Source organism: Microcebus murinus, chromosome 26, assembly GCF_040939455.1.
Source record: "Microcebus murinus isolate Inina chromosome 26, M.murinus_Inina_mat1.0, whole genome shotgun sequence".
NCBI lineage: Eukaryota > Metazoa > Chordata > Mammalia > Primates > Cheirogaleidae > Microcebus > Microcebus murinus.
The window spans coordinates 3,836,394-3,860,159 of record NC_134129.1 but is presented as its reverse complement, the minus strand read 5'-3'; the positions used below and the strand labels follow the sequence as shown (position 1 = coordinate 3,860,159).

The following is a 23,766-nucleotide window of genomic DNA, read 5'->3' as shown; positions in this document are numbered from 1 at the left end:
GACCCCTGTCATCACACTCAGCTGGATTTCCTTTTTCTAAGGCTACATATTATCCATTGTATGTATATGCCTCATTTTCTTTTTTCCTTCATCTGTTGATAGATATTGGGGTTGCTGCACCTCTTGGCTATTGTTAGTAATACTGCAACGAACATGGGAGTGCAAGTGTCTCTTTGAGATCCTGTTTTAGATTATTTTGGCTATGAACCCAGAAGTAGAATTGCTGGATTATGTAGTAATTCTACTTTTAATTTTTTGAGGAACTTTCCATAACGGTTGCACTATTTTACATTCCCACCTACAGCGTGCAAGCATTCAATTTCTATGCATCCTCACCAACATTTTCTATAATATTTTCTGTACTTTTGTTAGTGAACATCCTAATGGTTTAAGTTTGTATTTCTCTTACGATTAGTGATGTTGAGCATCTTTTCATATGCTTGTTGGTCAATAGTACAATTTTTGAAGAATTGTTTATTCAGGCCATTTGCCTGTTTTTGAAGATCAAGAGGTGTATACTATGTAGCACAAAGCTTCACGCAACACGTAAGAATTCAGGAAGCTCTCATCCCAAGAAGAAACTGGGCAAGGAAAATAACAGATGATAAACAAAAAGATATTTTTTTTGCTTTTGTGTTTGTAACATATGCTATTATGAACATAGAGGAAGTATTTTCTAATGGCCTACCAGTTTTCCCATATAACAAGTAGATGGAAAAGATTGAGTAAAAGTAAATCTCATATTTTACAACATAGCCTTTTTCCTTATTGTTCATACTTTGTGTGGCATAAAGAAAAAAGAGTTCGGCCATATTTTCAGGATTATTGGGGCATAAGACTACATTCTATACCTCCTATTATAAACATCTTCTTAGTTTATACTCTAGTATTTAATAGTGCAGAACCAAACATCTACACGTGGTGATAGTGCTTAATCTTTACCTGAGCCTTGATTTCTCCTTCCCATAAGCAGCATATTGTGAACAGACTCTATTTGACAGAGTGGTGAGAAGTGACAAATGTTTACTCTGGAGTCTCTAGAAAACAAGTGAGAGAATCTCATCAGATGATCAAGATCCACTGAAAACAGTATGCACAAATGGCAAAAAATAGGGACTATGAATTTCATGATTTTTTTTGATGAACACTGACCAAAGGAGCTTCTTGGTATTTCCTTTCCAGAAGTGGTATGTTTATTTTCACATGAACAAAATTCAGGGGACGCATTTTAGAAACTTGTACTGATTGCAAAATCTCAACTTCTACCATTGTTTAAAAAGAACGCCATTACAAGGAAAAGTAAAAATAGAGCATAACTATGTAATAAGTAAAATGGGACCTACCTCTTTCAGAAAGCATACAGTTGGACTTGCGGAGGTACAGCAGGACCCCACCATGGAGAGATAGCTCTTAGTGTAACTGACTAAAAGTGGCAGAGGAGCTTGTCCATAATTACTGGAATATTCATACAGAAATCTGTTGAGGAAAAAATAGGATTGATTAAAAAAAATTCTGGGAAAATGTTTATTTTTCACAAATATTTTTGATGGATGAAGACTGCATCCTATATTAGTTTATACTTTTAATACCTAAAAAGCACTAAGAATTTAGAGAAAGTTATAATACTGGTGACTTTTAATCAATATATTCATTAAAAAATAAATTCTTTCCTAAATTCCCATGTACTCTGCTTGAGAGAAGGGACCATCTGTCCCTTTATTCACTTAGTATCTAGCCAGATGCATCACTCACGGGAGCTGCTTATTAATTAAGCTTCTGATTGAATTAATTAAAAATGAATGTAATTACTGGATTTACCCTTGATTATCTATCTCAGTTTATTATTCTAGATAATTGCTATGTACAGGTTTACTTATTTGTCAAAAGAAACCATTTTAATTCTTAGGAACATATGCCCTTATGGATCTAAAAAAGGACTCTAATTCTGGGCAAAATTCTCCTGAAAACGTATAGGAATGGGCAAGCCAACTAATTTTTATAAATTGTGACCACTTTCAATGACATTGCCTTTGATTTTTGTATATGTGTTATTTTTTTCACTATAATAAGTGGATTTCTTTTATTTTTATTTGTTTTTATGACCTTCTAAGACTATCATAAGGAATCAGTGTATAATCTAGCTCCTCACGCATGTTCAACATGAAGAATATCAAAGTTACGAGTTTACTTGTGTAGTATGCGTGTCACGTTCTCAAATGCTTTTGGGGATGTACAGGAGTGAAGGACAAAAGCTGTTCCTTTTTTATGCTTTAGTAGAAAGTAAGGATTTAAAATGTGCACAGCAATAAATTTGCTTCTATCGTGTGTACGCAAGGATCCCTAGCGTAAGAGAAGTCACAACAGGGGCTGTCAAATATTTGAAAATATGTCATGCGGACTGGGGACTGGAGTGATTCTGCTTCAGATCATAGAACTAGGACTAGCAGGTGGGAGTTGGGGGAAGTCGATTTCATCTCTCAGAAAGGCTTCACAAAACTGAGCACCAACAGGGAGGTGGGGCTGTCTTGGGTGACAGTCAAGTCACCCAAGTGACTTGGGTGGAAGTTGTCCACGTTGCTGCAGAAGAGGGGTTTGCGTAAGTAGGTGGTTAGACCAGACTCATTTCTGATATTTTATGCCTTAGAGTTCTATTGATGATGAAAGCAGCTTACTGGGCAGCAAATCCCTTTGGATCTTTCCGGAATGCCTCACAGATTTCCTCATTGGTTGGCTCCACGTAGGTAGGAAATTCCTGAGGCGGGTGCTTGAGAGCCGCCATGCAGAGTTTCCTCTCCAGGCCCTCCTTGGTGCAGCACTCGGCAGTGCCTGGGTGAACCGGGAAGGGGGAGTCGCTTTCACAGGACTTGATGGACAGCGCTGAGGTCTGGAAGGACAGAAAAAAGAAACTCACATACACACAAGTTTCTAGGCTCGCAGTGCTCCGTTCAATGTAACTTCTTAGTCAATGGTTTGAAAATTCTCCTTGCTAACCAGTTGTCTAAGCCAACGGCTCCAGCCAGTGATTTGTCAACATGACACGTTGTACATGGGTCTTACTTATGCTAATAAGTGATTTATGCTAATAAGTGATTAAATAGGGTCTTGTTTATGCTAATAAGTGATTTATGCTAATAAGTGATTAAATAGGGTCTTATTTATGCTAATAAGTGATTTATGCTAATAAGTGATTAAATAGGGTCTTGTTTATGCTAATAAGTGATTCTTCAGAGTAGAACAAAAATAGAATCTTCATTAATAAATGGACAGTGTTTATCTGACTGCAGCCTCTAGAACTTTACCCTCTCGCCCAGTGTTCCTCCATGGGGACATTACCATCTCTGAGGATGAGAGGGTCATCTGAAAAAGCTCTATGGTGGTTCTGGTATCATCTCCGACCTGTTTTCTGCTGCAGATACCCCTTTAAGAATGAGGATCTTCCTCTGCCCTCCTCCCTTCTCTTTATTAACTGAGCTGATTCTTGATTCTAGACTCTTTCAGTCTTCTACAATGTTTGCATTCTCTTACCTGACGGCTCTTGAGCCTGCTTTTTGCATCAAAATCACTCACAGAGTACATAAAAATAAGAAATGTTTGGGTTGCACAATCTAGAAATTCTGATTGAGTAGGTCAAAGATGGGCCTTGAAAATCTATTGTTCCCAAAGCCTCAAGATTTGTTCTCAAGTGCAGTGTGGGTTAAAACCCATGGTGCACTTTAATTTACTGCCTCAGCACTGATATTCTGATACATGTGGAAGACAAGCCACCATCAAAGCAATTGTAGCCATAAAATGTTCTTTTTGGAAGTAATTTGATATTTGAAATAGAGTAGAGTAGAAATAGTCACTATAGGAAAAAAAATTAGAAATAGTCATCATGGAAAAAAATTACTTTGGGATAAATATGGTAAAAAGTACTTTGCCATTATTTTATAAATCTTAGTCATCTTTTTTTTTTTTTTTTTTTTTACTTTAAAGTATTACAGGGTTACAAATGTTTTTGGTTATATGGCCTGTCACCCAGAGAGTGTTCCTTGTACTTGTTAGGTAGGTAGTCACCCATCCTCTCCACCCCCTCTTCCCTTGTTTGATTTCCATTAAGATGTACTTCCCTCTATGCACGTGTGCTAATCAGTTCCAATTTAATAGTATACATCGTGTTTGTTTTTCCATTCTTTAGGTACATCACTTGGGATAATGGTCTTCAGTTCCATCCAAATCGTTGCAAAGGCATTAAGAAATCCTTGTTCATGGTTGAGTAGAATTCTATGGTATGCATATACCACATTTGGTTAATCCACTCATGAATTGATGGGCACTGGGGTTGACTCCACATCTATGCAATTGTGAATTATGATGCAATAAACATTCGAGTGCAGGTGTCTTTTTGATAGAATGACTTCTTTTCCTTTGGGTAAATACACAGTAGTGGGATTGCTGGATCAAAGGGTACTGTTTTCCATCAAGGTTGCACTATTTTGCAGTCCCCCCAACAGTGCATTCCTATCTCTCTGCATCCATGCCGGCATCTATAGTTTTTGGATGTTTTAATAAAAGCCATTCTGACTGGGGTAAGGTGATAGCTCATTGTGGTTTTGATTTGCATTTTCCTGGTGATTAGTGACATTGAGCATTTTTTCATATATTTCTTGGCCATTTGTCTATCTTCTGAGAAGCTTCTGTTCATGTCTTTTGCCCACTTTTTTTTATTTCAGCAAATTATGGGGGTACAAATTTTAAGATTTCAAATAATACCCTTTCCTCCTCCCCCCATAAGTCTGAGTTTCCAGCATGACCATCCCCAAGACAGTGTACAACTCACTCATTATGTATGTATATACCCGCCCACTCCCCCTCCCACCTGCCCGATACTCAATTACTGTAGTTCCTATGTGTCCACTTAGGTGCTACTCAGTTAATACCAGTTTGCTGGTGAGTATATGTGGTGCTTGTTTTTCCATTCTTGGTATACTTCACTTAGTAGTACAGGTTCCAGCTCTAACCAGGAAAATACAAGATGTGCTATATGACCATTGTTTCTTAGAGCTGAATAGTACTCCATGTAGAGTGTCATTGGATCTTTTGGGTAGATGCCAAGTAATGGGATTGCTGGATCAAATGGTAGATCCACTTGTATCGCTTTAAGGTATCTCCATATTGCTTTCCACAGAGGTTGAACTAGTTTGCAGTCCCACCAGCAGTGTAGGAGTGTTCCACTCTCTCCGCATCCACGCCAGCATTTATTGTTTGGAGACTTTTTGATAAAGGCCATTCTCACTGGGGTTAAGTGATATCTCATTGTGGTTCTGATTTGCATTTCCCTGATGATTAGAGATGTTGAGCATTTTTTCATATGTTAGTTGGCCATTCTTCTGTATTCTTTAGAAAAGTTTCTGTTCAAGTCCTTTGCCCACTTTTTGATAGGGTTGTTTGATTTTTTTTCTTGCTGTTTTTCATGAGTTCTAAGTATATTCTAGTTATCAGCCCCTTATGAGATGCGTAGGATGCAAAAATTTTCTCCTATTCTGTAGGTTGTCTGTTTACTTTCATGACTGTTTCTTTGGCTGTGCAGAAGCTTTGTAGTTTGATCATGTCCCATTTATTTATTTTTGTTGCTGCTGTGATTGCCTTTGGGGACTTCTTCATAAATTCTTTGCCAAGGCCGATGTCTAGGAGAGTGTTTCCAATATTTTCCTCTAGAATTCTATTAGTTTCATACCTTAGGTTTAAGTCTGTTATCCAGCATGAGTTGGTTTTTGTGAGAGGTGAAAGGTGTGGGTCCTGTTTCAGCCTTCTACAAGTGGACATTCATTTTTCCCAACACCATTTATTGAAAAGGGATTCTTTTCCCCAGTGTATGTTTTTGTTTGCTTTGTCAAAGATTAGATGGCTATAGGAGGATGGTTTTATATCAGGATTCTCAGATATTTTCCACTGGTCAATATTCCTATTTTTGTGCCAATACCATATTGATTTAATTACTACAGCTTTGTAGTATAGTTTGATATTTGGCAAATACCTCCCATTTTGTTTTTATTGCCTAGAATTGCTTTTGATATTTGGGGTCTTCTCTGGTTCCAAATGAAGCATAAAATTATTTTTTCTATATCTGTGAAAAATGATGATGGGATTGTATTGAATCTGTATTCATTGCATTGAATAGGTATTGCATTGAATCTATAGATCAGTTTGGGTAGTATAGACATTTTAATGATGTTGAGTCTGCTACCCCACGAGCATGGTATGGATTTCCATCTGTTTACATCCTCTGCCATTTCCTTCCTCAGTGTTTCATAGTTCTCCCTGTAGAGGTCTTTTACCTCCTTGGTTAAGTATATTCCTAGGTACTTTATTTTCTTTGTTGCTATTGTGAATGGAATTGAGCCTTTGATTTGGTTCTCAATTTGATTGTTGTTGGCATATATGGATGCCTCTGATTTCTGTGTATTGATTTTGTATCCTGAGACTTTACTAAATTTATCAGGATTTCCAGGAGTTTCTTGGTTGAATCTTTGGGGTTTTCTAAATATAATATCATATCATCAGCAAACAGTGAAAGTTTGATCTCTTCTGCCCCTATTTGGATACCTTTAATTCCACTTTCCTGTCTGATTGCTGTAGTCGGGACTTCCAGCACTATGTTGAATAGAAGTTGAGATAGTGGGAAGCCTTGTCTGGTTCCAGTTCTAAGTGGGTGGAAATGCTTTCAATTTTTCCCCATTCAGTATGATGTTGGGTATGGGTCTGTCATATATGGCTTGTATCATTTTTAGGTATGTTCCTTCTATGCCTATTTTATTATGTGTTCGTATCATGAAAGGGTGTTGAATTTTGACAAAAGCTTTTTCTGCATCTATTGAAAGAATCATGTGGTCTTTGTTTTTGCTTCTGTTTATGTGGTGAATTGCATTTATAGATTTACGTATGTTGAACCATCCCTGCATCCCTGGGATGAAGCCCACTTGGTTGTGATGGATTATTTTTTTGATAAGCGTCTGGATTCGGTTAGCTAGGATTTTGTTGAAAATTTTTGCATCTATATTCATTAGGGATATTGGTCTGTAGTTTTCTTTTTTGTTGCATCCTTTCCTGGTTTTGGTATCAGAGTAATATTCGCTTCATAAAAGGTGTTGGAGAGATTTCCATTCTTCTCAATGTTGTGGAATAATTTCTGCAAGATAGGCACCAGTTTTTCTTTGTAAGTGTGGTAGAATTTGGGTGTGAAACTATCTGGGCTGGGACTTTTCTTTTTGGGGAGATTTTTAATTGCTGTTTCCATTTTGGCTCTTGATATTGGTCTGTTCGGGAATTCTATTTCTTCCTGGTTGAGCCTAAGGAGGCTGTGTGTTTCTAGAAATTTGTCCATTTCCTCCACATTTTCCAGTTTGTGTGCATAAAGGTTTTTGTAGTATTCATAGATTATATCCTGTATCTCCTTAGGATCAGCTGTGATATCTCCTTTTTTGTTCCTGATGGAGCTTATTAGAAATTTCTCTTTTCTGCTTTTCATTAGTCTAGCCAATGGTGTGTCAATTTTATTTTTTCAAAGAACCAACCTTTTGTTTTATTAATCTCCTGTATAGCTTCCCTGTTGTCAATTTCATTTGACAGATCTGATTTGATTTGGTTAGTTTCACTTCTTCTGCTGGGTTTGGGGTTGGTCTGTTCTTTTTCCAGCTCTTTGAGTCATTTCATTAGATTGTCTATTTGTGATCTTTTCGACTTTTGGTTATAGGCATTTATGGAGATAAACTTTCCTCTTAGTAGTGCTTTAGCTGTGTCCCAGAGGATTTGATAACTTGTCTCTCCATTGTCATTTTTTTCAAAGAATTTTTTTATTTCCATCTTGATTTCTTCATTTATGAAGTAATCATTTAGTAGGAGGTTGTTGAATTTCCACGTTTTTGTGTAGAAATGTGAGCTTCTGTTACAGTTGATTTCTACTTTTATTCCAATGTGATCTGAGAAGATACATGGTGTGATTTCTATTTTTTACATTTCTTGTGGCTTACTTTGTGTCCTAGGATATGGTCAGTCTTAGAGAATGTCCCGTGAGCTGATGAGAAGAACGTATATTCAGTGGATTTGGGGTAGAATGTCCTCTAAATGTCAGTCAGACCCAATTGTTCTAGTTTTGTTTAAGTCCATTATTTATTTTTTTTAATTAATTTTCTGTTTGGAAGATCCTGTCCTGTGTGGGGTGTTGAAATCTCTGGTAATTATGGAGTTGCTGTTAATTAATTTGCTTAGATCCAGTACGGTTTGCTTTATGAATCTGGGTGCACCTAAGTTGGGTGCATATATATTTAAAGTTATAGTCTCTTGTTGAACTGTGCCCTTCACCATTATATAATGACCATCTTTGTCTTTCACTACTTTTGTTGGTTTGAAAACTACAGAGATTAGAACTGCCATGTCAGCCTTCCTTTGGCTTCTGCTTGCTTTTGGTTTCCGTTTGCTTGAAATATTGTTTTCCACCCCTTTACTTTTAGTCTATATGCATCCTTGCAGGTTAGATGTGTTTCCTGAAAACAGCATATACTTGGCCTGTGTTTTCTTATCTATTCAGCCAGCCTATGTCTCTTGAGTGGAGAGTTTAAGCCATTCACGTTTATTGAGAGAACTGATAGCTAAGGTAGATTACTGTTCATTCTGTTGGGTTGGATGTTGTTGCTTTGATTTCTCTCTTAAGCCATTGTAATATCTGGCCTTTAATCTTTGGATTTTGGTTGTTTTTATATTCATGAGTTTTTATTATGGTGTTCCGTGTGTAACACTGTTTTGAGTAGTTCTTGTAGGGCTGGTCTTGTCTTGGTGAATTCTCTGAGACTTTGCTTATCTGAGAATGTCTTAATTTCTCCTTCATATGTAAAGCTTAGTTTTGCAGGGTACAAGATTCTAGGCTGGGCGTTATTTTGTTTTCAAAGGAGTGAGAATGGGGCCCCAGTCTCTCCTTGCTTGTATTGTTTCAGTTGAGAAATCTGGCGTTATTTGGATCGGTTTTTCTTTTTATGTAACTTGCTTCTTTTGCCTTACAGCTTGTAGGAGGGTCTCTTTTGTTGATATTTTGGTCAGTCTGATGACTACATGCCATGGTGTTTTCTTGTTTGCATTGTATCTCCCAGGAGTCCTTTTGGCCTCTTATATTTCTAATTCTAGGTTACTGGTTAGACCTGGGAAATTTTCCTCAATTATTTCTTCAAATAGCTTATTCACCCTTGGGTTTTTTCTTCTTCCTTCTCTGGAATCCAGTGGATCTGCAGGTTATTTTTTTTTCATATAATCCCACAATTCTTATAAGCTTTGCTCATGTCTCTTATTTTTCTGCTCTGACTCTGTGATTAATTTATTTGATTTGAATGTGTTGTCTTCAATCTCTGAGATTCTTTCTTCTGTTTGGTCCACCCTAATTTTGAGGCTTTCCACTGTGTTTTGAATTTCCCTGGATACATTCTTCATTTCCAGGATATCGGATTGATTCTTCTTCAAAATCTTGATGTCCTTAGTGAATCTTTGTTCCAAATCCTGTATCTTCTTTGTAATTTCCTTGTGTCGGTTATCCATTTTTTCTTGCATATCATTGAGCTTTCTTACAATCCAATTTTGGAATTCTTCTTCTCTCATTTTAGTGTTTTGGGTTTGTTCAGTCTCTGTTTCTTGAGAGCTGGTGTATCTCCTAGGGGGAGTATTTTCGGTTTGATTTTTTGAATTACCAGAGATTTTACGCTGGGGTCTCCCCACCTGGATCAATTGCTGGAGCTCAGGCATCCTCTCTTCTGTAGTTTCTTGATCAGCCACTGGGCGGAGCTCTTCCATCACACTTGGAAGCTTCCCCTGATGGGGGTAGTTACTTGTGGAGCCTACCCCTGACTGGGGAGGAGATCCTGCCCCAGCTTTTTATCCACTGGGTGACCTTGCTAAAAGACTGTGTTCTTACACACTGCACAGGCCTACCGGGTTCTCCCTAGATCTGGGGGAGAGTGGGTTTTCTTGTCTCGCCCCACCTCCAGGGGTGGAGCCTACCACTTCAGCAGGAGAGATGCAGGCTGGGGGGAGGAAGTAGCTCCCCAGTCTGCCCTGCATCCCCGCACCCCAGTGGCTGTGGCTCCCGTTGGCGCTAGTTATCTCAGCAGTTTGTTGATTGAGCCAGGCCTGGCGAGCTGATCGCAGATTGTGTAGGGGTGGAATTTGCCAGGAGAGACTCTAGGCTGGGCACTGGATGGGGGCTTGCCTGCCTCACCGTATGATGGCTGGGCTGTGGACCCCCTCGATGGTGACTGCTTGCCCACTCTCAGGGCACCAGCACTGGGGGCGTCTGTTTAGGGTGTGGCAGGTGCTGGGTTGGGAGTCTGGGTCATCAGGACACCCTGTAGGCTCTTCTATGCTGCCTGCCCGACCACCTGTTCAGCCACAGCCCTCGCTCTTACTGACCCCCCTGTGCAGTCTTATTCACCGGAGGCAGTTACAGCTTAGAGTCCCCGACTCAGTGAGCAGCTCTGTAGGGCTGGCTCTGCTGGTTACAGTATCTAACTGCCTCCCCTATCAGCTCAGTTCCGTTTCCTCCCATCTTGGAGCTGTCCTAGCACAGGGCTCAGGGGAGTTCACGGTGTTTTCCACCATTGACTGCATTCTCCAGCACCCTTTTCTGCTGTGATTTTACCAGTTTCAGACAGGTCCCTGGCTGGGTGGGTGTGGAGGTCGATGGGGCAGCAAGGAGTTCTCCTGTGGGTCTGAGCCCACTTCACCCCCTGGCCTGGTGGGCCAGCGCCTTCCCACGTGCCCTATTGTTTGTTTTTCATTCTCCAGAGAACACGATCTTATCTCTGATCACCTTGTTTTTCCTTTTATGAGAGTCCCCGGCTGAACCTCTGTGGATTCTCAATGCTGTCCTTGTAGTGGGGAGATCCACTCTCGTGTAGGAGACCAAGATCTCTGCCTCATTCTCTGGGAGCAGGAGTCCGGGGGGTTACCTTTACTCCGCCATTTTCTGAATTATCTTTTGCCCACTTTTTAATGGGCTTGTTTGATTTATTTTTCCTTGGTGATATTTTTGAGTTCTTTGTAGATTCTGGTTATTAGTTCTTTATTGGATGTATAGCTTGTAAATATTCTCTCCCAATTTGTAGGTTGTCTCTTTGCTCTCAATTATTTCCTTGGTTGTGCAGAAGCTTTTTAATTTAATCCAGTACCTTTTATTTATTTTCATTGTTGCTGTGATTTCCTTTGCTTCATGAATTCTTTGCCTAGGCCAACATCTAGAAGAGTTTTTCTCACATTTTCTTCTAGAATTCTTATGGTTTCATGCATTACATTTAAATCCTTTATACACCTTAAGTTAATTTTTGTGAATGGGAGAGATATGGACCCTGTTTCATTCTTCTGCACTTGACTATCCAATTTTCTCAGCACCATTTATTGAATAGGGATTCTTTTCCCCAGTGTATATTGTTGCCTGCTTTGTTGACAATCAGTTGGCTATATGTGGATGCTTTTATATCGGGATTTTCTGTTCTGTTCCATAAACCAATGTCTATTTTTGTGCCAATACAATGCTTTTTGGTTACTATGGCTTTCTATTATAGTTTGAAGTCTGGAAATGTCTGATGCCTCTTGATTTGTTCCTTTTGCTTAAGATTGATTTGGCTATTTTGCTGCTTTTCTGGCTCCACACAAAGTATAGAATTATTTTTTCTAGATCTGTGAAATATGATGTTTGTATTTCGATGGGGATTTCATTGAATCTGTACATCATTTTGGGTAGTATGGACATTTTAATAATGTTTATTCTATTGATCCACGAGCATGATATGTTTTTCCACTTGTTTGTATCATCTGTGATTTCTTTCCTCAGTGTTTCATAGTTCTCTTTGTAGATATCTTTCACTTCCTTGGTTAAGTATATTCCTAGGTATTTTATTTTCTTTGTAGAAATTGTGAATGGTATTGAGTCTTTGATTTCACTCTCTGGTTGAATGTTATTGGTGTATTAGAATGCTACTGATTTATGTACAGTGATTTCATAACCTGAGACTTTGCTAAATTTATTTATTAATTCCAGGAGTCTCTTGGTGGAATCTTTGGCGTTTCCTAGATATAAGATCATATTGTCTGCAAAAAGTGATAGTTTGACCTCCTCTTTCCTGATTTAGATATCCTTTATTTCTTTCTCTTGCCTGATTGCTCTGGCTAGGACTTCTAGCACTATGTTGAATAGAAGTGGTGACAGTTTCTACACTTGTCTTGTTCCAGTTCCTAGTGGGAATGCTTTCAACCTTTTGCCATTCCATATCGTGATGGCTGTGGGTTTGTCCTATATGGCTTTTATAATTTTGAGATATATTCCTTCTATGCTTAGTTTATTGAGAGTTTTTATCATTAAACAGTGCTGAATTTTGTAGACTGCTTTTTCTGCATCGATTGAGATGATCATATGATCTTTGTTTTGGCTCCTGTTTATGTGGAGAGTTACATTTATTGATTTATATAAGTTGGACCATCCTTATATCCCTGGAATGAAGCCCACTGGGTCATGGTGGATTATTTTTTTGATGTGCTGTTGAATTCAGTTTGCTAGTATTTTATTGAGGATTTGTACATCTATGTTAATAAGGGATATTGGTCTATAGCTTTCTTTTTCTGTTGTATCCTTTCTTTTTCTGTTGTAGCCTTTCCTGCTTTGGTATCAAAGTGATACCAGCTTTGTAGAATGAATTGGGAATGATTCCATTCTTTTTGATGTTATGGAATAATTTCTGCAGAATAGGTACCAACTCTTCTTTGTAGGTCTGATAAAATTTGTCTGTGAATCCATCTGATCCAGGGTTTTCTTTTTGTTTTGTTTTGTTTTTTGACGATTTTTTTATGACTGCTTCAATCTTGTTGCTTAGTCTGTTCAGGAGCTCTATATCTTCCCAATTGAATCTTGTGAGGCTGTGTATTTCCAGGAATTTTTCTATTTCATATATGTTTTCAAGTTTATGTACATAGAAAGTTTCATAGTATCCATAGATGATATTTTATATATTTTTTGATATCTGTTGTACTATCTCCTTTTTCATTTCTGATTGAGCTTATTTGGCTCCTTTATCTTCTATTTCTGGTTAATCTAGCAAGAGGTTTATCAATTTAGTTTATCTTTTCAAAGGACCAACTTTTTGTTTTATTGATCTTCTGTATAATTTTCTTGTTTTTGATTTCATTTAGTTCTGCTATGACCTTAGTTATTTGTTTTCTTTTGCTGGTTTGGGGTTTGGTCTGCTCATCCTTTTTCAGTTCCTTGAGATGATTCATTATATTATTGATTTGTGATCTTTCTGTCTTTTGGATGTAGGCATTTATGGCTATGAATTTTTCTCACAGAATTGTTTTAGCTGTATCTGACAGATTTTGATAATATGTGTCCCCTTTATCATTTAGTTCAAAGAATATTTCGATTTCCATCTTAATTTCCTCCTTGACCTGATTATCATTTAGCAATAGGTTGTTTAGTTTCTATGACTTTGTGTAGAATTGAGTGTTTCTCTTGGAGTTGATTTCTAGTTTTATTACCCTGTGGTCTAAGAAGATACATGATATTATTTCTATTTTTTTAATTTGTTGAGACATGTTTTGTGGCCTAAAATATTATCAATCTTAGAGAGTGTTCTATGTGCTGATATGAAGAATGTATATTCAGTAGTTTTAGGGTAAAATGTTCTGTAAATATATGTTAGCCACATTTGTTAGTCCCATTTAAATCCCGTGTTTCTTTATTTTCTGCTTGGATTATCTGTCCAGTTCTGTCAGTGGAGTGTTGACATCCCTGGAAATGATGATATTTCTGTTTATCTGCTTAGATCTAGTGGCATTTGCTTTATGAATCTGGGCACTCCTGTATTAGGTGTATAAATATTTAGGATTGTAATATCTTATTATTGAATTGCTCCCTTTACAATAATATAATGACCATGCTTGTCTTTCTTTACTATTGTTGATTTAAAGTCAATTTTATCTGTTATGAGAATGGCTACATCTGCTTTCTTTTTGTTTCCATTTGCATGGATTTTTTTTCCATCCCTTTACCTTGTCTTTGTAAGAGTCCTTGTGGGTTAAATGTATTTTCTGGAGATAACAAATACTTGGCTTGTTTTTTTTTTATTCATTCAGCCAGCCTGTGTCTCTTGTGTAGGAAATTCAAACCATTCATGTTGATTGATAATATTGATATGTAGGATGCTATTCTGTTCATCCTGTTGGGCAGTAGCTTATTGCTTTGTTTTATCTATTGTACTACTGCTTTATATGAGCTGTGAACTTTAGCTTTTGGATGGTTTTACTCTGGTGGGTGATATTGTGCTGTTGCATGTAGAATGCGGTTCTAAACATTTCCTACAGAGCAGGTCTGGTCTTGACAAATTCCTTCAGTGATTGATTATCTGGAAAAGGTTTTATTTTTCCTTCATATATGAAACTTAGTTTTGCAGGATATAAAATTCTAGGCTGGCAATTGTCCTGTTTAAGAAGACTGAAGAAGGAGCCTCAATCCCTTCTGGATTGTAAGGACTCCACTGAGAAGTCTGTAATTAGCTTGATGGGTTTTCCTTTGTCACTACAGTTTTTTGCCTTATGGGTTGCAGCAGTTCCTCTTTTGTGTTGACTTTGGCCAGTCTGATGACTACGTATCTCTTTGCAGTGAATCTGTCAGGTGTTCATTGAATTTCCTGCACTGGGATATCTAAATCTCTGGCAAGACAGGCAAGTTTTCCTGAATTATTCTTTCAAATAGGGTTTCAAGCCCTTTTGTGTTCTCCTTTAACCTCAAGGATGCCTATGATTCTGATATTTGGCCATTTTATATAATCCCGTATTTCTTACAAGAAACACGGTTTTGTTTATTTCTCTTAAATGTCTGTTCTTTATTTCTGACTGATTGAGTTAATTCAAAAGAGTTCTCTTTACTCTCTGAGATTCTTTCTTCTGCCTGGTCTAGTCTATTCTATAAGCTTTCCATTAGGTTTTGTATTTCCTTAAATGAATTTTTCATTTTCAAAAGTTCTATCTGTTTTTTAAAAATATGTTGACCTCTCTAGTGAACTTTTCATTCATCTTCTGAATTGGTTTTCTGGTTTCTTTACATTGATTTTCCATTTCCTCTTGAATTTTGTTGATCTTCCTTATAATCCATATTTGGAATTCTTTATCTTTCATTTGAATATTTTCATTTTGATTGGTGTCCATTGGTATTGTTCTCCTTAGGGGTTGTCCTTTCATTTTGATTCTTCGTAGATCTGGAGTTCCTTTGTTCCTTTGCTGGAGTTCCTTTCTTCTCATTGGGAGCAGCTGTTGCTTCTTATTTTGGGATTTTCTTTTATTTAGATAGGGTTTTTTCTCCTTCCCTCACTCATATGTGTATATTTGTAGCATATGTTAGGTAAGAACCTTTGGCTTTGCTTGTGGGTGCTTTGATGGTGATGTAGGTTCTGGATGGGTTCCTTGGTTATAGATATCCTTAGTGTGGCGGTTTTCTCAGTTGTTAGTTGTTTGTAGGCTGTAGAAGTGGTGAGCTATATGAGTGGGCAGATTCCCTGTCTCTCTTTGATGAAGGAGGATGGAGGTCTTTGAAATCTTTCTCTTTTCCCAGCCCTGTCTTCTTAACCACTTTGGTATGAATGTCGACTATAGTCAATAGCCACAGATGAATGTACACAGCTGAGCATCGACTTTAGTCAATAGCCGTGAAATGACTTTTCTAATTTTTCATTTATCAAAATAAAATTGTGAACATTTAAAAATAATATAATAAAACCATATATGTATATGTTACCTATTCTGATTTACATTACAAGTAAAGCTGCCTGTAAAGTAAAACAAGCTTTCAGTACTTCAAAGCTTTCGTCATCACACAAGAGCAAAACAGGTTTGTTGTCAGTACATAGCACAAACTATCTTGTGGACTATGAGTGCCAGCTGTGGGCAAGGTTTCACAGCTGGTGAGCACTGTACTGAAGTGGTTAACTTTGTGAATTGTTGTTACACCCAGTTTAATCTCTGAGACAGTAGGTGGTGCTTGTGGGTGAGACTCTAGTTCACAAATCTCCCATCCAGTCCCCTCAGCAACACAATTAAGACCTGGGACTATGGGATCACGCCTGTGGGCCTTTCCTCTAGTTCCTGACGATCAACTGCTGACCATGCCAGAGAGAAGCATATTGGTCCTGAGTTGCCCTTGGGGTGCTCACTATGTCTGTGGTAAACTCTAGTCCCTAAGGTGGAGCACTTGAATGCCCCAGGCTTTGGGAGGGGCTCTGTAGCTCCCAGGAGGTTCTGTTATCTCCATCACCGAAAAGGTAGGTGGAGGAACAAGGCAAAGCATGGTTAGCTTGCATGCATGGTTAGGTTGCATGAGTCTGGAAGGCTTTGAAAGTCTTGGCAGGGTTCAGAGGTTGCTTTTCTGGCTGCTAGAGTGAGCCACTGGGAGGAAAGTCAGGGCAGGCTCTCTAGACCCTGAGGGCTGTTCATAGGGGTGGGCAGATTGCTTGGATGCTTTGGCACTGGGCTGGGATCTTCCCTGCCAGAGAACCCACCCTTGTCCAACAGGGTGGCTTTCCTGCGGGGGACGGACTAGGTGCTCTCCCAGGTCTTGGACCCCCAGTATTTTCTCATCATCTCTGTCCACATGGACTCCCTCATCACTCTTAAACCTCCTCCCATGTCTACCAGCAACCCATTTGGGGTTTTCTGGTAGACAATGGGTTTGGGGGGCATAGGGTTTGGTCTGCACATTTGATGTGAAGGTGTGCATTCCAGCCGAATGCCCGTAGGCAGGGAGCTCCCAGATTGGGCACTCTGGGGCCACTGCAGCTCCTCTAGGGAAGAGGCGTGGGCCCTGCTCTCTGTGGAAACCTCAGCCTGGATTATGTGCCGGCTTGAGAGAGGCAGCTGCTGGCCAAATTCTCGCCTCAAACTGCTTTCTGGGTAGCCATGGATGAGGCAGAGGCTGCAGTTCTTGTTCAGCCTGAGCACTTGAATGTGTCACACTTGGTTGCTGTGACTCCAGGATCTGGGCTCTTCCTTGCTAGAGGACTCACCATAATCCAACAGGGTGGGTCTCCTGTGGCGAGGATGGGCACTTTCGCAGATCACTGCATCTGCCAGGCTGCTGCTGGCTAAACTCTTGGCTCTAAGCTACCTTCCCAGTTGCAGTGGATTGGGGAGGGGTGGTAGCAGGACAGTGTCTGAATGGAAAAAATCAGCTCTCTGGCCTCTCGGGTCACTTTCCTTGGAAGAGAACCCAGCACGGGATGTCTAGCCCTGGGATCATGCAAGTTCTCCCAACTATTCCGTGTTTACTACAGTGCTTGGGCTCACCGGGGTGGAAAAGCCTCCAAGAAACTTGGTAGCCTGCTGTCACTGAAGGCATGTGGGTGGGAGAGAGGGATCCCCCTTACCCCTTCAATTGGCTCCAAGCCTCTCTGGGTTTGATCCTTACCAATATATTTTTCTTTTATGTTCTTCCTTCTCTGCTTCACAATTTTCCTCCGTGAGGTCCCTAGCAAGCTCCTGCATGTCTCTCTGTGAACTACACCTGAGCTGAGTCTTCTCTCCCCTCTCCTTTATCTGAGTCACTACCTATCCTCGGGGACGGTCCGGCCAGTGATGTCTCTAGTCAGCCATCTTGCCCCTGTCCCCATTAGTCATTTTTTATGGGAAAACTTCTAAAAATTTTTCCAATCAGTGAATGAAGGTAATGTGATGAATTAGATATGCAAGCCAATTTCTTTTCCTCTTCTATACCTAATTTCCTTAGATTCTCAGAACTTAAGAATTAAACTTTCTTTTTACATCTTTATCGCTTTTTTTTTTTTAGCCAATCTCCTTTTCCTTTTCTCTTCTTTTCCTGTCAGTCTTTCTGCATTTCCTTTTAAAAATTATCTCCTTTCAAATAAAAAATAAAAAGGTTGTAAAAGAAAAAGTGTCAACACAACACATTTCAAAAATGTTTTGAATAAGCAAGGAGAAAAAGAGGGTGTATGCAAAAAATGTCAGTGATATGTCTATTCTCTTAAGCTCCAGGATTATAGATACAGATCATTAGCAAATATATGGAATAACATGAAAATATGCTTCGCTATTTTGACCATAGTTGATAGTTTGATGCTTGCTTAGTTTAAGGTGGTGCAGAAGGTCAAGTTCAAATAACAGGTATTTATGAACTTGGTGGTGGAAGAAAATTATAATCCAAAATATATTTCTGAGATGAGATAAGGGCTAGATAAAGCAATCAATGGTAAGAATATTCACCAAGTAGAATCTATTCTAATCATATCTTTGGAGTATTGTTTCTGTAGGATAACTGCTGTAGGCAGGGAGATGGATTTGTTTGTAGAAAACTTTATTAAAATGCATCCAAATGTCATTTTCATCAGGCCTGATGACTGTATTCGTAAATTACTGAAGCTCTTGAGATTTTACCTTTTCCAGCTACTGTCTATCTCTCAAACCCTATTATTTCAACATTTTCATTTCTGCATAAGTACTATAGGGGAGAAAATTTAGAACTGAGTACACATATAGGGCAACTTTTGAACCCCCAAATAATTTGAAGCCAACATTAAATTTTTCTGGGGCAGTTGGTACCAGTCCTAGCAGATAATAAAGGTATGGGGAAGGCTTTGAAACTGAACAGTATACATTAGAATTATTTCGAGAAGATCATGAGTTGATATTTGAGAGGTTCAAATTTGTAGTGATAAAAAACCTCCGGTTTTTAGTCAGATCTGGATTTCTATGCTTGCCCACTACTTACTAGCAATGTATATTGAGTAAATCACTAAGTTACTTAATGACTTGTAGAAATAGAATCTTTTAGAAATAATGGGTAAAATTGACTGATTATTTAGAACAAACCTGGGCTGTAAAAATAATAGGCTTCATGTTTCCCCTAAACTAGGAGTTGCTGTCTGAAATTTCCCCAAGACATGACACACTTTGGCTCCCTCCCTGGGCCACCGTAGGACGGCCAGTGACATTGACGTACCCTGGAGTCGTAGCAGTCCGGGTCAGCCCCTTCTGCACAGCAGGCTTCCGTCAAGGAGACAACTTCCTCCACAAGCTGGCTGACTTGTTCAAATGTCCCACTGGGAAATTTCCTGCTATATAGGACTAGTGATCTGGGGGGGGGGGGGAATAAGCCAATTTATTAATTAGAATTGAAATATTTTTCACATTTTGGCACACTAAAATATGAAATCTGTATAATTCAATGGAATATCGCATGCATTTACTTCCTTATTTGGCCAATGAAAAAATGAGGTTTATTTTAAAAGTTGTTTTTGTTCTAAGCAAATTTATCTTGTAAAGCAGTAGAAATTGGACTTGGGGCTGCATCAGATTAGTCTGGTATTATCTTTTTGTGCTTCCCCAGATGAACCTGTCCTGTAACTCATTGCCTTTGTTTTTTGCCAAAGTTCTAAAAAGTACTATTGAAGTTTTATTTACTTTAGAAAACTCTGCTTGCTTATTCTCTCTTAATGCATTCACAAACTTAGTGGTGACAAATTCTTACACCATAGTAACTACAGGTCAACTGGAATCTTTGGATTTCCTCCATTTGCCTGACATCTCACCTACATTGATCCTGGAGCTCTAAAATCTTAGCAAAAGTCAATTGAAGCCCCTGTGCTGAATCCCAGTTACCTCGCACTCATTTCTGTTCAATATCAAGTAACCATGAGAGTGAGTGGATACTGCACACTTACAAAGATGTGAAGTCATCCTTTCCCAGGTTGGCGAATTCCTTGCAGACTTTATCCTTTTCATAATCTCGGCCTAGGAATCAGAAATAGAAAGATTTGTATCTTTTAATGAATGTTACATTAAATGTGTCTGTACAAAGGGATCCTCCACATGATCTATGGTGAAAGTAACATTTATCTCAATATCTATATGCAATTTAATTTTGGGGGTGTCTTTCTAGCTGTTTTTTCAAAATGGACCACAATTTAATGGCATGCTATTCTATGGTAACGGACAGTAGAAAACAAAGGAGGAGAGTGAGCTAATACTGAAAGTGAGTCAGAACCTGTTGACAAGGCAATCAATCATTCTTTTAGGTCCCATTGAGATAATCGTGCTAAAATGGGACTGTTTCTCTTTCCCTCTCTCCTTCCCACCTTCTTTCTCTCCCTTCCTCCCTTCATTGTCTCACTTTCACCTAATGCTTTCAAAGAAAAAAAGAAACAAAACAGGTGGAGATTATCTCTATTCCAAAGTGAGGGCAAGTGCCACTAATGCAGGCCCTAGCAGGGTGGGTGAGGGCCGGTGCTGCCTCACTTGCTCCTTGCCCACCTTGGGGCTCTGGAGCAGAAGGCTGGGAGTTCAGCTGGAGAAAAGATGGAAATTGGGCAAAGCATTTTTTGGAGAAAGTTGTCAGTGTGGTGACTCTGGGGAGAGGATGGGGAGTGTTTTCCCTCGCTTCCAGCACAGTGACAGGGGCTTTAGGGAAACCACTCAGGACCTGACAGGTGACTCTTAGAGTTTGGGGTACAATGGACAGGTGTCTGATTCAGGCTGGAGCAGGCTGGAGGGTGCGGGGCTGGTTACGTGGCCTGGAGGGCACAGGGAGAGGGTGTAAGGAGGAGGTTACAGTGTGTCTCACAGACCCGAAGTGGATCCAGCAGGAGAGCAACTGGCCTGGAGCTGTCTTAGATATTCCCACCCCCGCAAAGGGCTATCTACAGGGCAGTGGGCTCCCAACAGCGGGCACCTCTGTCTGAAGACAGAGAATTTGAACATCAGGGCCTCAAAGGGGAGTCTTAAGGTGTCGGCGGGGTGCAAGAGATCTCCAGGGATGATGGGAGTGAGATCGCCAAAGGACCCACTAAGAGAAAATGCCAGCTCTGAATGTCTCCATAACTAGAAGAGACACTAGCCCACCACGCTGCCCATTGGATTTTTCCCTGCTGCTACCTCTCCTGCTAGCTTCTGCCTTCCCTGCCTTCGCCCCAGAGGAGCGGAAGCAGCCCAGAGAGTGGCAGGAAGGAGAAAATGACAACAGGCAGAGAGACAGAGGAAAGTGTCCGGGTTTCCCGTCCCTATCACAGGTAACAGAACTGAAACAGGCTGAATTGGGGAGTAGCTTCGACTTTCAATGAATTAAAAATATTTGACTATTAAATACACCCAGAATTCTTATGACTAAAAAGAAGTTGTTACTTTGGGGTTCTAAAGGACCAGAGGGCCTTTTTGTTATTTGAGGGGGAACAGAAAAATCACAAGACCTGCTCTTGAGTCCATGCACGCAACAGGGAAGAGCTAGTTCCTGCAGGGGGAGATGAATTATTTACTGATGGTGAGACCCGCTATTACATTTGTAAGAGGGTTCAGTCAATGTTGCCCTTCCCTGATTCATTATTGATGCACGTAAGTTCCAGAAATTTCCTGACACCCTAATTTGATATCTTTGGAAAAAGTACAGGAAGTATATGAATGCCCTAGTCTCTAAGTGGCCTTAAATTTTACCAATTTATCATCTTGACTTTAAATGTTTGGAAGGTCATCTTAGGTGATGTGATGGTAACTGCAGTCACATGTGTGCCCCCAAAGAAGCCCTCATCTCTCTAACAGTTATAGTTCTATGGAAGCTAAACAAATAACTGGGTAGAAATTTTTGTTTTATGGTTTGGAGTGGAGGTGGCCATAGTTGGAGACAGGCTGGGAGGGCATTTTTTCTTTTCTATAAAAAGATTATTTTAGGATTGGTTAGATTCGATGATCAAAATTGCCTGTAGAGGAAGCTGTTGCCCCACATATTTTTCAGGTGGACAACCCAAAATTTATTTCTGAGGCGAGAAAAGTCAGAATTGTAAGACAAATATATTCTTAAGCAACACTTTGTAATAAAGGATCAACTCAAATACCATTAAAATCACATGGAAGGCAGAAAAGAACCCACGTGTTTGAATCTGATGTTATCTGACTATGAAACTAGGACGAGGGGGTGGCATTAATAAAACATTAATTGTCAGTGAAACACAAAAAGCCACTTGCAACAAACCTCTCTCATGTCTGAGAACCTTTACAGCTAGTGCATTTTCTGAAACTTATTGATTAGTTTGCAAGGTTGCATATTATGACAGTTTCAAAAGGTAAAAGTAAGGCAGAACACCTCCATTAATCATTAATGCTATTCTATGGGACTCGAGATTAGAACATAGAGGAGAAAAATTTAGGTCAGAACTGTCCTCATTTAGTGCTGAGCTGTGCTTGAGGATGTCAATACAGTTGTTTTGCTTCTAAAGTAGAGGCAGGAAAAATGGCTGATAGTTATAAGGCTTTTTATAGCCTTATGTTTTAGTTTAATGTAAGAAAACTTTGTTTTAACTGTGGCTAATTTATGAAAGAAATGATAGCAGCCTTTTGAAGAAGTGAGTTTGTCATTGTAAATATTCAGATGAATTTAAATAATCATATATATTAAAGATGCCTGAGTTTAGTACAGGATTGTGTCCTTAAAATGATCTTTAGGATCACTTGTCAGGGATTATAAATTAGTCCCTTTTAGAAATTGTAAGAGATCATATGGGTTTTTGTTCCCCAAAGCTTACTGTGTTTTAAGACATACAAAAAAATCTCTAATGAGAACTTCTTTTTCCTTTTAATGAATACGAGCTAACTTTGTTTAATAAACTCCCCCTCTAAAACAAAGAGGTCATTTTTGTCAGCACATTTATGCTCTGTTCTTTATTGTTCCATTTGGTTATAAAGATAGTGATCTGGACTTTGATATGGCCCCTGTAAATATTGGCATAGTCTTAGAGACTCTGGTGATTTCACATCGTGACCCCTTCAGTACCAAATGTTTACAAATTTCAGTAGCAGAAGTTTTGCTTTTTTGCAATAGCATGTCCCATTTTTTATCTATCTTGTGAAACATTCTGGTAAGTCATGTCTAACTCTGCACTTTTGAAAGCCAATTTGATTTACTTTTGGAAAATCTTTACTGCTTTACGCACCTTCTTTCCACAAAGCCAACAATATTCATTCATACATGCAACAAATATGTTTTGAGCCTTGCTCTGTGCCAGGCACTGGGTTTAGTATTGAATTCGAACACACACGGAGACCAAAATAGACACATCCTTGTCCTCATGGAAATGACTTTCATTCTAATGGCGCTAGACAATAAGATACTCACTGTCTTGTAACTAAGTTTACTAAAATTGGTATTTTGGATGCTTTCGCTAATGTTATAATCTTTCGCTAAAGCATAATTTGATCCATAGGAAAGCTGTCTGCATACCAGGAGCAATGAATAGATTCTAAATAACATTGACTTGAATAGACACTTATCGAGGATGTTGGGAATTGCCTGAAGTTGCTATTTTCCTGTTGTGTTCTAGAGAATCATGGCCTTTCAGAGCTCTGTTGGGCATTTTATTAATACACTGTTATGATTTCATTTCTTTGGCATTTTTTGTTTCTTTTCTGCACTAGCAGGTTTATTTGTGTCAGAAAAGGTTAGTCTATTTGTTAGTATTTTTTAAAAAATACTATCTTTTAAGAATATGATTTGCAGGGTTTCTTCAAACTAGTCAGAGTAGATATTGGTTATGTCAGAGTAGTGATTTTACTTGAAAAATTAAACACTGGTGAGCTAATTTATAAGAAGCTGCTCTGGTTACTAGAGACTGATCAAGAAATGGCAATTGAATTAACTATCTCTTATTTCCTTTTTCAGCTTTTTAAAAGTCATAATCACCATTTTTAATTATTATATGCAGCACTGATTTG

General features: G+C 38.9%; 1 protein-coding gene across 1 annotated transcript in view; it reads right to left on the bottom strand.

The window, feature by feature from the left end:
* The window catches only part of GC (GC vitamin D binding protein), a 51,745-nt gene that overhangs the window by 17,501 nt on the left and 10,478 nt on the right, over positions 1 to 23,766 (bottom strand). The window contains exons 2-6 of the mRNA XM_012761762.3: positions 19,734 to 19,803; positions 19,013 to 19,145; positions 2,673 to 2,884; positions 1,344 to 1,476; positions 943 to 1,037 (exon numbers count right to left, since the gene is read on the bottom strand). Of these exons, the coding sequence (XP_012617216.3) occupies positions 943 to 1,037; positions 1,344 to 1,476; positions 2,673 to 2,884; positions 19,013 to 19,145; positions 19,734 to 19,803 (643 nt within the window). The remainder of the gene's footprint in view (positions 1 to 942; positions 1,038 to 1,343; positions 1,477 to 2,672; positions 2,885 to 19,012; positions 19,146 to 19,733; positions 19,804 to 23,766) is intronic.